Source organism: Chrysemys picta, chromosome 22, assembly GCF_011386835.1.
Source record: "Chrysemys picta bellii isolate R12L10 chromosome 22, ASM1138683v2, whole genome shotgun sequence".
Taxonomy (NCBI): Eukaryota; Metazoa; Chordata; order Testudines; family Emydidae; genus Chrysemys; species Chrysemys picta.
Window position 1 is genome coordinate 10,672,076 of NC_088812.1, and position 14,425 is coordinate 10,686,500.

At 53.6% G+C, this 14,425-nt stretch overlaps 1 protein-coding gene across 2 annotated transcripts; it reads left to right on the forward strand.

The window, feature by feature from the left end:
• Positions 1-4,281: 4,281 nt before the first annotated feature.
• Positions 4,282-13,706, forward strand: GPD1 (glycerol-3-phosphate dehydrogenase 1). Of its 2 annotated transcripts, none has more exons than XR_010594525.1 (8): positions 4,282-4,439; positions 5,143-5,320; positions 6,866-7,006; positions 7,602-7,740; positions 10,953-11,065; positions 11,456-11,689; positions 12,142-12,309; positions 13,395-13,571. XR_010594525.1 is itself a non-coding variant. In XM_008173845.4 (8 exons), the coding sequence occupies exons 1-8, from the start codon at positions 4,342-4,344 to the stop codon at positions 13,489-13,491; spliced, it is 1,107 nt and encodes a 368-aa protein (XP_008172067.2). In that variant the 5' UTR covers positions 4,282-4,341; the 3' UTR covers positions 13,492-13,706. The 2 variants fall into 2 exon arrangements, 1 of the variants encoding a protein (XP_008172067.2); XM_008173845.4 differs by having other exon boundaries at positions 12,142-12,248; positions 13,395-13,706.
• Positions 13,707-14,425: the final 719 nt, after the last annotated feature.

The following is a 14,425-nucleotide window of genomic DNA, read 5'->3' on the forward strand; positions in this document are numbered from 1 at the left end:
AACCCATTGTCTCCACCCCCCGATAATTGTTTGTCAGTGCTTGAGTCTCCGCGAAGTCCATTCCTGTCCACTCTTTTATGTTGTCAATCCATCTCTTCTGTCTACCTCTTCTTCTCTTCCCCTGAACTGTCCCTTGGAGGATGATCTTGGATAGGCCAGATCTTGTTACATGGCTGTACCACTTCAGCTTGCGCTTCTTCACGGTCACCAGGAGGTCTTCATATGACCCAGCGCATTGGGTGATGATGTTGCAGACCTCTTCATTAGTGACGTGGTCGAAGTAGGAGATGCTCAGGATTTTACAGAAGTATCTCATCTCTACTATCTGTATTTTCCGTTCAAGTTCTGCTGTAAGGGTCCATGTCTCGGACGCATACAGAAAAATGGAGATGACCAATGTGTGCAGTAGTTTGTTTGGATTCCAGGGAGATGTTCTTATTCCTCCAAATGGCTTTAGCTTTGCCGCTGCTGTTGTTTGCGCAGTTCTTGCCTGAATTTCTGCCTTGGATCCTTCATCAGTGATGATTGTCCCCAGATACTTGAACTGTTTCACGATCTCCAGCTCTTGTCCACTGACAGGGATATGTGAGCTGATACCATCATGTTTGTTTGTCATCAGCTTGTTTTTTTCTGCACTGATTTCCATGCCGTATTTTGCAGAGATTTCATCCAATCATTTCACAAGGTTGGCAAGTTCATCTTTGCTACCTGCCAGGCCATCAATGTCATCAGCGAACCAAAGATTTGAGATTGTTTGCTCCCCCAATGCTGACTGTGCAGTGAGATCTTCTAGGGAATCAGTCATTATGGGCTCCAAGTAGATGTTGAACAGTGTGGGCAAAAGAACGTAGCCTTGCCGGACTCCAACAGTGGTGCGAAACCGCTCTTCTGTTGTGCCATTGATGAGAACTGCACTGCTGGCCTTGGCATACAGTTGTTTAATGGTAAGAATAAACTTACGACCAACATTGTACTACTTCATGGTTGCCCAGAGAGCTTCGTGCCATACTCTGTCAAACGCCTTCTTGAAGTCAACAAAGATGTAGATATCCTGCTGGTGTAATATACTGTACTTCTCATATAGAACACGAAGGTTGAAAGTCTGTTCTGTGGTACTTCTTCCAGCATGAAAGCCAGCCTATTCTTCAGCGATGATGTTCTCTGCTTGTGGCTTCAATCTGTTCAAGATGACTTTCAACATCGCTTTGCTGGGATGGCTAATGAAGCTTATGGTCCGGTAATTTTGACACGATTGCAGGTTGCCTTTCTTTGGCAGAGTGATGATTAGTGACTGTGTCCACATGGAGGGCCACTCACCAGTCTGCCAGATCTTGTTGCAGATCTTGGGGACTACATCTATTACTATTTCTCCTCCAATTTCATCAGTTTGGCTGGGATGTTGTCAATACCTGTAGCCTTTCCATTCTTAGTGATTTCACAGCTGTATCCATTTCTTCACATAATATTGGAAAGTCATCCTCCTCTGTTGAATCTGGGCTGTCTAAGACACTAGGATCTCCATTTGGCTGGTGGTTGTATAGATCAGAGCAGTAATTTGTCCACCTATTGATGATGTCCCTTTCTTCTGTAAGACTGTTCCCTTCTTCGTCTTGAATTGCATTAGCTTTGGTCCATCTTTCCTTCGTCAGATCTTTTACAACCTGGAAGGCTCGTTTGCTATATTATTATTGATACACTCTTCAATTTTAGAGCATTGTTTTTCATCCATATCTCCTTGGCTACCTTCATTCCTTTCTTGATCTTTCTGCCAATTGCTCTGTATTTATCAGCTTCCTCAGTGCTGTTCTTGTCTCTCTCACGTTCTCTTCTGATGTCACACATTTGTAGTATTTCATTTGTGACCCATGGTTTTGATCTATTCTGTCCGCGGACCATACAGCTTTCACAGGTGAGACCAGCGTTTCTCAAATTGGGGGTCTTGACCCAAAAGGGAGTTGCGGGGGGTGTCACAAGGTTATTGTAGGGGGGGTTGCAGTACTGCTACCCTTCTGCGCTGCTGCTGGTGGCAGTGCTTCCTTCAGAGCTGGGTGGCTGGAGAGTGGCAGCTGCTAACTGAGGGCCCAGCTCTGCAGACAGCAGCATAGAAGTAAGGGTGGCAGTACCATACCAGGCTATCCTTACTTCTGCACTGCTGCTGGCAGTGGCTCTGCCTTCAGAGCTGGGCTCCCAGCCAGCAATTGCCACTCTCCAGCTGCCCAGCTCCAACCACAGCACCCCCGTACTGCAACCTGCCCCCCCCCCCCACCACCACCACCACACACACACCCTTTTGGGTCAGGACCCCTACAATTACAACACTGAAATTTCAGATTTAAATAGCTGAAATCACAAACTTTCTGATTTTTAAAATCCTATGACTGTGAAATTGACAAAAATGGAACATGAATTTGGTAGGGCCCTAGTTATTTACATTGAGTTTTATAAAACTACCTAAAAAGCCATGAAATGGGCGTTAGACAAAGTGGATGAGATAATATCACTTATTGTACCATCCTCTGTTGGTGAGAGAGACAAGCTTTTCAGCTTGCACAGAGCTCTTCAGGTCTGGGTCTCCAGAATTTGTTTGGGCTACCAACAGGCTCCAGCTGAGTCTGCCAGACCTGAAGAAGAGCTCTGTGTAAGCTTGAAACTGCGCTCTCTCTCTCTCTCTCTCTCTCTCTCTCTCTCACACACACACACACACACACACACACACACACACAAAAGATGGTCCAGTAAGATATTTTCACCCTCGTCTTGCTAATAGCCTGGGACTAACACTGCATACGTGGATTTGGCATGACACATGAAATCACTCTCACTGCTGCTAGGAAGCTGCAACTAACTAAAATTGTCTGAGCAGTACACATTTGTATGACAGGTTATATAGGGCTTTAGAGAGAATCCCCACATCATTCCTGTAAGGGAGAGATCCTCCCTGGCCCCAGGGTAGGGAAACTGCCTTGCCCAAAGGCAACCTTCTTCTACTTCAAACATTTATGAATGGCAGCACTGGAATTAGTGTAAAGTTCTTGTGTCCAAGTCCTGTCCTCAGCCCAATTCTCAGAGTCACTATGTTGATCCCTTCCAGCAAAGTATAAATGTTTGCTGAAGAAAATGTAAATGGACATGTGGCTTATTGGTCAGAGCGAGAAAGTCAAGACTGCGAGGTGCTCTTCCTGGTTCTGCCACCTGGGACCTTGGGTGCAAGTTACTTCACTTTGATAAAGGAAAAATGATCCTCAGGCTTGAGAGAAACACCTGTTACTTTTTTTTTTTTTTAATAATAAGTGTTCCTGTCTCTGAGTCCTAGCAGCTTAGTTCTCAGATGCCTGCAGGCTGCCTTAGCTATCAAAGCCCATGTGCTTCTAACTAACCCTCCCAGGCCTCTGCCCCAAATAGCTCATCCATAACCTTGCACTGCTGTTCAACCTTATTAGCTTGTCTTGGGGCAACCGTCAGTCTCTGGGCTTTAAAATGAAATGTTCCAACCCACAAAGGCCTTTGTCCCTCTGCATCCCCAGTGCATTTGCTGGCTCCAGGATCAGCCTTGTCCTCTGAATGGCAAAGCCCTGCCTCCTCCACAGTTTGTCCCTTCAGTGTAAGTGCTGTGCTTCTCTCCGACTGGCCTGTGCTGCTCCAGGGCCCACAGCAGTAATGATTTTTACATAAAGTTATTTACTTAGTCCCATAATACAAGAACTAGGGGTCATCAAATGAAATTAATAGGCAACAGGTTTAAAACAAATAAAAGGAAGTTCTTCTTCACGCAGCGCACAGTCAACTTGTGGAACTCCTTACCTGAGGAGGTTGTGAAGGCTAGGACTATAACAGAGTTTAAAAGAGAACTAGATAAATTCATGGTGGTTAAGTCCATTAATGGCTATTAGCCAGGATGGGTAAGGAATGGTGTCCCTAGCCTCTGTCTGACAGAGGGTGGAGATGGATGGCAGGAGAGAGATCAGTTGATCATTGCCTGTTAGGTTCACTCCGTCTGGGGCACCTGGCATTGGCCACTGTCGGTAGACAGGATACTGGACTAGATGGACCTTTGGTCTGACCCAGTACGGCTGTTCTTAATGATCCTCCCTGCTTGTCTCCCATAGCCCTCAAAGTGCTTTGCAAAGGTGAGAAATGGGCAGAGCTGGGGAAGAACAAGGTGTGTTGAGGGGGAAGAAAATGACCCTCCTCTCTCCCACGTTGTGTCTCCACTGCCCCCTCCTTCCCGCCCCCCCCCCCCCCCCCCCAAGAAGCTGGCCAGGCGAGAGGTGTGGCTTGCGGCCTCGGTGGGCGTGGTTCCCTGGCTAGGGGCGGGGCCCACCCTGCATGTTGGGGCGTTAAATGCCCCCCGTCCTGGTGGTGCAGCGCAGTCGCCGCCCGCCCCCCGCTTCGCCGACCATGGGCGGCCGGAAAGTCTGTATCGTGGGCTCCGGGAACTGGTGAGCGTCGCCCGGAGCCGCGTCCCCTGCAGCCCGCTTGCCCCGGGGCAGCTCCCCGGCTCCTGCCGCCCATGGAGCCAAGTCCTGCAGCCTGGTGCGGCCGTGGGCGAAGCCGGGCTTCCCGTCCGGGCCGGGGGGTCCCGCCGTGCCCTGGCTGTCCCGGTGCCGCCCCCTGGCCGGCGTTGGGGGCTTTGCGCCCCGCTGCAGCTGCCTCGGAGCCCGGCTTGAATGCGCCTCCCCGAGCTCTGCCCCGCCGGAGCCAGCCTGTCCCCTCTGCTCTGCCCAGCTCCGCCTGCTGCGTGTCCCTGGGCTCGGGGTTATCCCTGCACACAGCCAGCGGCCCAGCCCCGTGCACTGTCCCCCAAGCGTCCTTAGCCCTGTTAACCCCCGGCTCCTTCGGCCTCCTTCTTTGACAGCCCCCGCCCCCCGCAGTGGGGTGCCCTGTGACCATGCCGGGGGCTCTGGGACCAGTCCCCAGCAAGACTGCCAGCCCTCCCCACCACCAGGTTTCCTTCCAGGCATCCAGTCCTCTTTCTGTGAGCGTGGCCAAAGCAGGGGGCCTTGCTCTGCAGGGGCCATGTGGGAGAGAGCCTGCTCAGAGATTCTGCTGCTTCGGACCCATTGCCCCTTCCGGTGCCTGACTGGGCTCCCCCTCTGTGACCCCCCCCTCCCCAAATGCATCTGCCTCCTCTGCTCCCTGCAGGGGCTCAGCCATCGCCAAGATCGTGGGCAACAATGCGGCCAAGCTGGAGCAGTTTGACACCACAGTGAACATGTGGGTATTTGAGGAGGAGGTGAGTGGGAAGAAGCTCACCGAAATCATCAACATGCAACATGAGAACGTCAAATACCTGCCAGGGCACAAGCTGCCACCTAATGTGGTGAGTCCAATATTTTTTCCGGGGGGGCAGGGCAAGGTTGAGCAGAAGCTATTTCACCAGTGGGCAGGCTCTGTAGTCACATCAGGGATAGGCTGGGGAGATGCACAGAAGGTTCCTGGTGTTTCACTAGCACCTTTTGCTCCCAAGCACACGGAGGCTGTGGTGTTGCAGCCACCCCTGATGAGCATCCCTGGAGGGCAGCAACTGAACATTGCACAACACTGCAGTTGAGCAAAGTCCTGATGAGCAGCTATTCTCAGGTTCCAAAGCTGACTGGATCTCCCACTCAGCTCCCTGGGAAGCACATGCTAACCCTATTGGAATGAAGTGATTCCATGCCTGATGCTTAGACTGCTAAGCCATCCCTTTCCACTGCCCAAAGCACATGCCAACCGATACCCCAGGAACATCTTCATGGGTCACTGAAATGCAGTCAGTGCTGGGGTGGGACCCAGCAGCTTTTCACCAGCACCTAGCAATGTCACATGACCTCACAGGCTGGGCAGAGGCATGTCTCCTGTTGAAACTGCCGGGAGGATTTTTTTCGGGGGGGGGAGAGCTTGGGGCAAATGCTTCCCTCTCCTGCCACGCCACTGCAGAGCCCTGAAATGCAGCTGTGGATAGAGGAGCTGGCTTCTTTCTCTCCCAGCAGAGTGAAGATCAAGGGGGGCAAGGCCTGTTTTCAAAGCCTTGTCTCCTTGGTGACGGAGGTAATAAATAACTATCTGCTCCAGAGTCGGCTAACTGATCTGGTTCCCTGAGGCCAGGACATGCAGGGAATGGCTTGTGCAACCGCTGCGGGGCTGGCTTGCGTGCTCAGTTACTCATTCATGCAGTGAGCTTGCCCTGTGCGCCCTGCGCTGTGATCCCTGGCTGCTCTTCCCCCATGGAGCCCCCCTTACCCTCCTTGCTGTTTGCCTGACCCTGTTTCTCACCCACGGTGCTCGCTCTACTGCAGCCTTGACTGAGGCAATGGGCACCCTAGTCGCTCCTCACACCATACTGGATGGGAACGGCGCTGCATGTCTGGTTGTGCTTCAGGGTGTCAGGCCTGCAAAGAACCCCTTCTCTCCAAGGATCTGTGGTGTTTTAGGGGCAATGACCTCCATTACAGAACCACGTGCCAGCAGGGGAGCGGGGTTAAACCCAACTAAGACCCCCAGATAGGTGTGTGATCTCCCCATCCATCAGCCTCATCTCCTGTCCGCACCCCAACCTCCCTGGCCTCTTGGGTGGCCTCTCTCTTCCTGTCCTGGCCATGGGCTGAGCCTTCCTCCAGGTGGTGCTCTGCCATCTTCAAGCCCCAGCTGCCTCACTGGACCCTGCCCCAAAGACCCCACTTGAACTCCAGTGTTGAGGGGAGAAACTCGCGTGGCTCCTGACTTCAGGTGGGCCGTGTACTTGCAGAACATGCCTCCACGGGGAGCCTCTGGCAGCCCCATTTCCCACCACATTACCCAGGATTTTACAGGCCCCTCTTGGCACTAGGTAGCAGCTTGGTGACAATGGACACAGCTTCTTGGTGATGGGCCCATTCCCCTACAGGTGGCAGTGCCAGACCTGCTGAAGGCCTCAGCTGGGGCAGACATCCTCATCTTTGTGGTGCCCCACCAGTTCATCGGCAAACTCTGTGAGCAGCTCAAAGACCATGTGAAGAAGGAGACCATCGGGGTATCGCTCATCAAGGTGTGAGCGGAAGAGCAGCATCTAGATGCTGAGCCTGGCTCACTGGGGTGGCTCTGCGCACTGGTTGGCAGGGCATGAGCTGGGTAGGGAAGGGGACTGGGTGGTGGCAGGAGGGGGCCAGGTCTCTAGGTGGACAAGGAGCTGGGGAGGAAGAGTCTAAGGGATTTTTCACCTGGAAACTGAGTTTCATGGGTATAACAGGCATGTGCAGGCCACGGTGCGGAGGGGAGAGCAGCAAGTGGAGTAACTCGGAAGGAATAGGAACAGGGTACTTGACTGGGGTGGGGGGGTGTATACTGCTACGGCATTTAGGGACGGCGTGTGGGATGAGGGGAGACTATGGGCCAAGCATTGAGATTGAGGGCGGGCCTTGGGATTGGTGGAGAGAAAATAGACCTTGGGCGTGGGGGTTAGGGCACTATGGAGACAATAGAGATCATCAGGTGGGTGACTGAGGCATGACGGTGGGCCATGGGCCAGGGTTTAATGCAGATGGGGCACAAGGGACACAGAGTGCAATGCAACTGAGGGAGCTTGGGAGTTACCGGGCATCTGACCCCCTGGGGAATAACCACTGCGCCCGGTTGCATCGCAGGGGGTGGATGAGGGCCCAGAGGGGCTGAAGCTGATCTCGCACGTTATCCATGAATGGCTGGGCATCGAGATGAGCGTCTTGATGGGGGCCAACATTGCCAACGAAGTGGCAGAGGAGAAGTTCTGCGAAACGACCATTGGTAATGAGCCACCCCCCACTGTTGCCCCCTCAGCCTGGAGCCGGGGAGGGGGCAGGGTTACAAGGGGTTAAAATACCCCACCCTACTCAGGGGCCCTACCAGTCTTCCCTCCCAGGGCAGGGGTCCTGCCTGCTGCCCACCCCAGGCACAGGGCTTGGGGTGGGGGTAGGGAGGGAACCTCAGCAGGTGTCAGATGCTGAGGGATCTGATGCCATTGCTTAGTTGGGTGGCATTAGAAAAGTGACTCTTCCTCCCACACCCATCCCTGCACCATCGGGGTGGGTCTTTGAGCATCAGCCAGCTTCACCAGCATGACTGTATGTGTGGGCCTGTTGGCCACACAGAGCCCAGCTCCTCTGGTGTGTGAGGAGCAGGCTGGGGGCATGTCATCCCTGGGCATTGGTGACAGAACCCTCATCTCAGGTCCAGTGTCAGGCCCTTTATTCCTGGTGCTGGAGACAGACATCTGCTGGGTTCCAGCTCTCTGGATTTTCTGGCTTTGCACCATTGGCAAGGGGGACAAGCCTCTTGATGCCAAGGGGGCTGGAGCCCTAGAGAGAGAACTGAGCAGAGGCCTTGTGGTATCATGTTAAGGGACCTTTTGGTGACACTCTCCCAGTCTTCTATTATCAGTAGGGCAGCTGGAAAGCTCAGCTGATGACAGGCCATCTGTATGGCCTGTTTGTTAAACACAGAAAGCAGCCAAGATCAACAGAGTGGCTGGCTGGCTTGGGCACCTCTTCTGTCATGAGATTCAAAGGTGGCTTTGGCTTTAAAAGCAGAGGAGACACTGCAAAGGGTGGGGGGCGGGGGAGGGGCGGACTAGAACGTTATAAACCCATCACGCTCTTAGTGCTAATCACGCTGGTGCCTCGCAGCCAAAGCCCCGTTGTACTGGGTGCTACACAATCACACAGACGGTATCAATCCAAGAGCTGGCAGGACTGAGGACCTTTTTCATGGCATGGGTGCATGTCAGTTATATCTTGGTGGATACACCAGAGAGGCTTGGAATTGGTCAGGTCTCCTGGGAACTATTTTGGGGTTATTACTTTATCAATCTAGCAGCACAGCCTGAACGTGGCACTTTCCAGCCATGCATAGCAGCCATGTCCTTGTCCACTCAGGCAAAATGCAGGCAGCAGAGGAGCAGTGTTGCAGCATGAAAACCAAAAGGCTGAGCTGGGATGGGTCTTGTACCATGTTACCTTCATGGGTATTTATTAATTTAGGGCAAAAATTTCAAAGCTGGATGCTTGGAGTCAGGGTCTCTGAGCCCTGCACTGGCCTGGCTTTCAGAGGGGCCAAGCCCCGTTGAAGGCAATTGGCGCTGCTGACTATGGAGCCAGGTCCTGCCCATGCCTAAATGTTGATGTAGGAGCCTGGCCCCATGTCTGAAAATCACAGCCTCTCCTGGACCATTATTAAAGTGGGCACTGTCCCTCTGGGACACTCCTCCAGTCCTGGGTCTTTGCCTGCTACTAGCTATGTTTTACAGTAACATCTCTTCCCCTGGCTTATTTGCTGTGTTCAGAGTCTCCACCCCGGCTAAATGTGTTGTTTTAATTACAAAGAAATATGCCTCACTCATACAGACCAGAGCTGTTCTGTTTATAACAGCTCCCTCCAGACACCCAGGCTGCACCTGTGGCTCACCCTGCATTTGTATAGTGCCCAGCACCAGGGACCTCCCAAGAGCTGGAGAGGCAGTGTGGGGGTTATGGTCGTACAAATACCAAGCGTTCGGTCAGGGCAGGATTGTTTCCTGCAGCTTCTGTCACAGCATATTAAGAGCAGCTTGGGTCCAACTGCCGTTATGGCTGTAGAGATCAAAGCCTCCATTGCGCTTTCCTGGGGAGCTGTTGGGGGATTAGAGCGGAGAAGCAGCGACCCAGTGCAGGTGCTTTGCCTCTTGGGGGTCTGTCATGTGTGTTCATGTTTGTTGGTCCCGCAAGGAGATGAGTGACTCACACATAAAGGTGGCATTTATTCAACTCACCAGCAGGCAGGGAAAGCCAAGCACACGTTGTCCCTAATTAGGTTTCAGCGTGTTAAAGTCATGCCAGACGTGCTCTGGGTAAAGGCTCCTTATTAAGTCAAAATTGTGATTCTGTCTCCAGTTGAATTAGCAGCAGGGCTCTGCAAATGCTTTATGTTTCAGTAACACTCGTCAATCCACTATGAGGGTAAGAGTCGAAGCCTGGAGCAGAGGGACAAGGGGCATAGGTTGGGACGGGGCGGGCAGCGCTTAGGGTTTTGTAATGTCAAACAGCCAGGCTGTGGTTCTCTTTATCACTGCAACAGCTGAAGGCTCCACGCTTCTCGCTGCTGTCAGCCCTTGATAGACCATCTGTCTTCCATGATATCCCAAGGCCACCAAGGCTAACGACTGATCCAGTCTGTGTTTGTCCAGCATCCATGCAGGAGCATGGCAGCAGGTTTCTCTCTCCTTGCCTGACAAGGCTTTCCTAGGTCAACACTTTGAGGACTTTCCATGTGGGCACTGTCTGTGTATGTTCAGGGGCGCTGGATGAAATTCAGAGGGACCCCGGTGGGGTTGGCTCGCTCTGCCTGTTGGCCTGGCAAGGCTTGGATTTAATTTATAGTTGGAGGGTAGGGCTCAGGCATTGCCCTTCTGCCCTGTCCACTCAGCGAGTCGCAGAGCACTTCACAAGCATTAAGCCCCTCCACTCCCGGCGCATCCTACAGAGGTCACTGTTGTCCCCACTGTGGGTCAGTTTCCCCATCTGCCCCATCTGGCTGTGACTATGATGTGTCAAACTGGGTTGCTGGGAACGGAAACCAGGCGTCTTGGCTGTTAGGCCCTGCATTTAGCTGATCAGGGTGAGATGGCGTGTGTAGCAGCTGGAGTTGTGTTCCTGTACTAATGCTGTGTCCCAGAGGAGAGAATCCTGCTCCAGAAAAGGCACCTCTGCTTCCTTTTGCCAGTAGGACCCTGGAGTCCTTTTGTGGGGCCTAGGCACATGGGCTGGACCGTCCGTGTGCCATCTCTGCTGCCCTAGTGTAGATAAAAACCAGATCCCTCCCCACTGCTCGGCAAGGCCCCAGCTCTAACACCGGGCAAGAGGGGCTGAGCTGTCAGGCGTGTGGAGGCATGAGTTCATCTCCCCTATTGGGCAGGTTGGAGGTGGGCACAATCCTTCTCCAGGGTCTCTGCCAGTAACGCTGCCCCCCCAACACACACCCTTTAGGCTGCAAGAACCTGGAGCATGGGCAAATCCTGAAGGAGCTGATGCAGACGTGCAACTTCCGGATCACCGTGGTACCGGAGGCTGACACCGTGGAGATCTGCGGGGCCCTCAAGGTGCACGAAAGGGCAGGGCGTCGGGTTAGCAACAGGCCTGGCCTGCTATCTCTGCAGGGCGTTCAGGGAGACTAAGTGGAGAGGCCCAAGTTGGACATTGGCTGGGTCATCACTCGCACAAAGCATCATGGGAGCAATGGGGGTGCCTCAGTGTTACACCAAGTCCAGCAGCTTGCCCATGCTGAGGCAAGTGGACATAGTGGGAAGGATGCCATCTAGGTCTCCCATCCAAGTGCTGGCCTGATCCAGCCCTGCTTAGCTGACAGGCGCTGAGCAGGAGGAGCAGGTATGGGCCCTCAGGGAGGTGCCTTGATGCTCCAGGAACATGCAGACACTGACAGAGAGTGATCCCTGCTGGTAACAGGCCCCTGTGGGCTGTCATCCCCCCAGAACGTTGTAGCTGTAGGGGCTGGTTTCTGTGATGGCCTGAGCTTTGGGGACAACACCAAGGCTGCTGTGATTCGCCTCGGGCTGATGGAGATGATCACCTTTGCCAAGCTCTTCTGCAAAGGCCCTGTCACTTCGGCCACCTTCCTGGAGAGCTGTGGGATCGCCGACCTTATCACCACCTGCTATGGTGGCAGGAACCGCAGGGTGGCCGAGGCCTTTGCCAGGACCGGGAAGGTGCGTGCCAGGGTGGGGAATGTTGGTGGCACCATGGACCTGAGCCTTCTGGTCTTTCGTGGGGGAAGGAGGGATGGGGCTGGGCAGTAAATGGGCCGTAGCAAGAGGTGCCCTGTCCTGGTGGGTCAGAGCCTGGTGGCCTAACTTCCCTGGTGAATGAGATCAGCACTCACTATCTCTGCTGCATTGGCTCAGCCAGTGCTGGATGCTGCAGAGGAAGGTGTAACCCCTCCACACCCATAACTGGACAGAGCTCTGCCCTGACACAGCCCTGGTGCACAGCTGTGAGCCCATAGGTCAGATCCAGGCAGCTGCTGCTCTCTGCAGCCCATTTGATCCTCCCCTGTGATGAAGCCTTCTGACCTGGGGAAGAAAGGACAGGCTGGGGGTCGGGGGCTGCAGGTGAATGGGCCCAGCTCACCTTGCGGTTGGGTTGTATTTGGCTTGTTTAGTCCATTGAGCAGTTGGAGAAGGAGATGCTGAATGGTCAGAAGCTGCAGGGTCCCCAGACGGCCGCCGAGCTGAACCACATCCTCAAACAGAAGAACCTGGTGGAGAAGTGAGTTCTGTTGCCCCTCCCTCGGCTTTGCCCATGGTCTCCCTTGGAGCCCCACCTACAAGTGAGTCGGGGTCTCTGGCACATCCCAAGCCTTAGCTCTGCACCCACATGTGTAGTAGAAGGGGACCTGCCCCAGAGCCTGGATTGTCTGCCCCAGAGATCACGGTCCTTGGTGGAGACAGAGGGTCAATCTGCTAACTCTGGTTGGGCAGCTGGATGGTGGCAGCAGCTCGTTCCTCGTTAGCTGATCTGGAGCTTTGTCCCTGTGTCAGTGTCTCTCTTGTTGCCCATTTATCTCTTGGAGTTCGCCTTTCTGAGGCTCCCTGGCCGCAATGTTGTCAGGCCCTATGGGCAGTGTCTGCCATTGTCACCAGCTCCTGCCTTCCAGTCTGGTTCCTCATTTATGAGTTGTCTGGGTAGGTGCCTGGTGCATGTGAGGACCGGCCTGCCTTGGGGCTGCACATTATCTGCTCTGCATGCTGGATTCCAAAACTGCACCCTCCTTGTCTGATGTGGGGACAGGTGCTCCAGTATCCTCCAACCACCCCGGCCATGGTGGTTAATAAGAGCAGGTGATGCTGCTCTTCTCACATGTCAAGCCAGGTAGAACTGCTAAACCCAGAAGAGACCATCTTGGTGCAGCAGTGACTTGCCGCAACCGCAAGGTTTTGATTCCTGCATAAATAAAGCCAGTGCATGTACCTGTGCAGATCTTGTAAGCTAAGCAGGGCCATCTTGGCTCAGAACTTGGAGGGGAGACCTGTGGGAAAACCAACGTGTTACATTTCTGGTTCAGTAGGAGACACACTTCCCCCTGGATTGGTGTTGAGCCCAATGCCTAGCAGAGGGGTAACGGGTGCTGTGCTGTGGGAGGTGTCACCTGTTGAATGAAGCACCAAATGTCTGTGGTGTTAAGATCTTGTGTTAGTGTGCTGTCAGGATGGGGGCTGTGCTCTATCAATGGCAGGTCTGTTCTGCCGCTGCGTACCCCCTCTAGTCTCGGCTGGTTACACCAGTCTTAATTTCCTGCCCTAAACTGCTGTGTGCTGCTAAGCAAAAGATGTCGGGTGCAGGGATCCCTATTCGTCCTGCAGCTAAGGCTACAGAGGTTGAAACTAGCACGTCACTTTGTCCATCTGCCCATAGGTTCCCCCTCTTCACTGCTGTGTATCAGATCTGCTACGAGGACAAACCTGTCGCTGAATTCATCAAGTGCCTCCAGAACCATCCTGCCCACATGTAACTGGGCCCCATCCGCTGAGATGAGGAGAGAGCCACTGGTGCAGCATGAGCCTTCACGTACAGAGACACTGGATCCTCCATGAGCCATGGCAGACCATGGGTAAGGGAGGTCCCTTCCATGGCCCTGGGGCTGGCTAGCCCTCAGCCTGTCGATGCTTTCTTGATTCTATATGGAAGCAACAAATTAAACTCCCTCCTTCTCTGGGGTGTCTAAAATTTGCTGGTCCCCAGGATATCCTCCTTGGGGAGGACATGGCATCAGTGATGCGGCTGGTCCTGTTCATGTGCGGCTCTTCTGGGCTTCCTTTGTGAGTTGTCTGTAGATGAAGCATGTGGAGGTTGCTTTGGCTGTGAGGACAGTCTGCTTTTGCGTGCTGCATCCCTGACAGGGGACTGCCTGGCAGGGCAAACCTCCTTTGTTGTCTGCTGCAGTGGTAGTTTCTTACTATTTTTTTTTTTAGCTTACCCTCCCCGTGGCGAGGGACTGAGAACATGTGTGGATACCTGCCAGATTTTATCTGTCCACAGCCAAACTCTTCATGATTTTAAAAGGGGTCAATGATCCCCATTTTTATAATCAGCGCCAGGGCGTAGGGAGCACCCGCACATGAAACCCTGCTCCCCAAAGTCTCTTCCAGTGCCTTGGTTCCAGCCCAGCCCTGACTGGCAGAGTGCCAGGACCCCATCAAACTGGTGAGGGTGATGTCTTATTTTTGTGCCAGGGTAACTCCACAGGTGTCAAAAGGCAGCTTCCCAGGGCTATGTCCACTGCAGATTGTTAGATGCAGCCAAAGGAAGTTCTTTGGCCTTTTACTCTGCAGCTCAAAGCAAACCCCATTGGATACACAGATTCCTGAATCCGCTCCTGTCCCCTGTGACTGTTGGGCCACACTGCCTCGCAGCTCCCTGTTGTGGCCCATGTAGCTTTTCCTCCC

Excerpts from the sequence above, each read along its gene's own strand:
- GPD1 (XM_008173845.4), top strand. The coding sequence starts at position 4,342 with ATGCCCCCCGTCCTGGTGGTGCAGCGCAGTCGCCGCCCGCCCCCCGCT. Across the intron at positions 5,321-6,865 it reads ACAAGCTGCCACCTAATGTG|GTGGCAGTGCCAGACCTGCT; the intron begins GTGAGTCCAATA and ends ATTCCCCTACAG. Across the intron at positions 7,741-10,952 it reads GTTCTGCGAAACGACCATTG|GCTGCAAGAACCTGGAGCAT; the intron begins GTAATGAGCCAC and ends CACACCCTTTAG.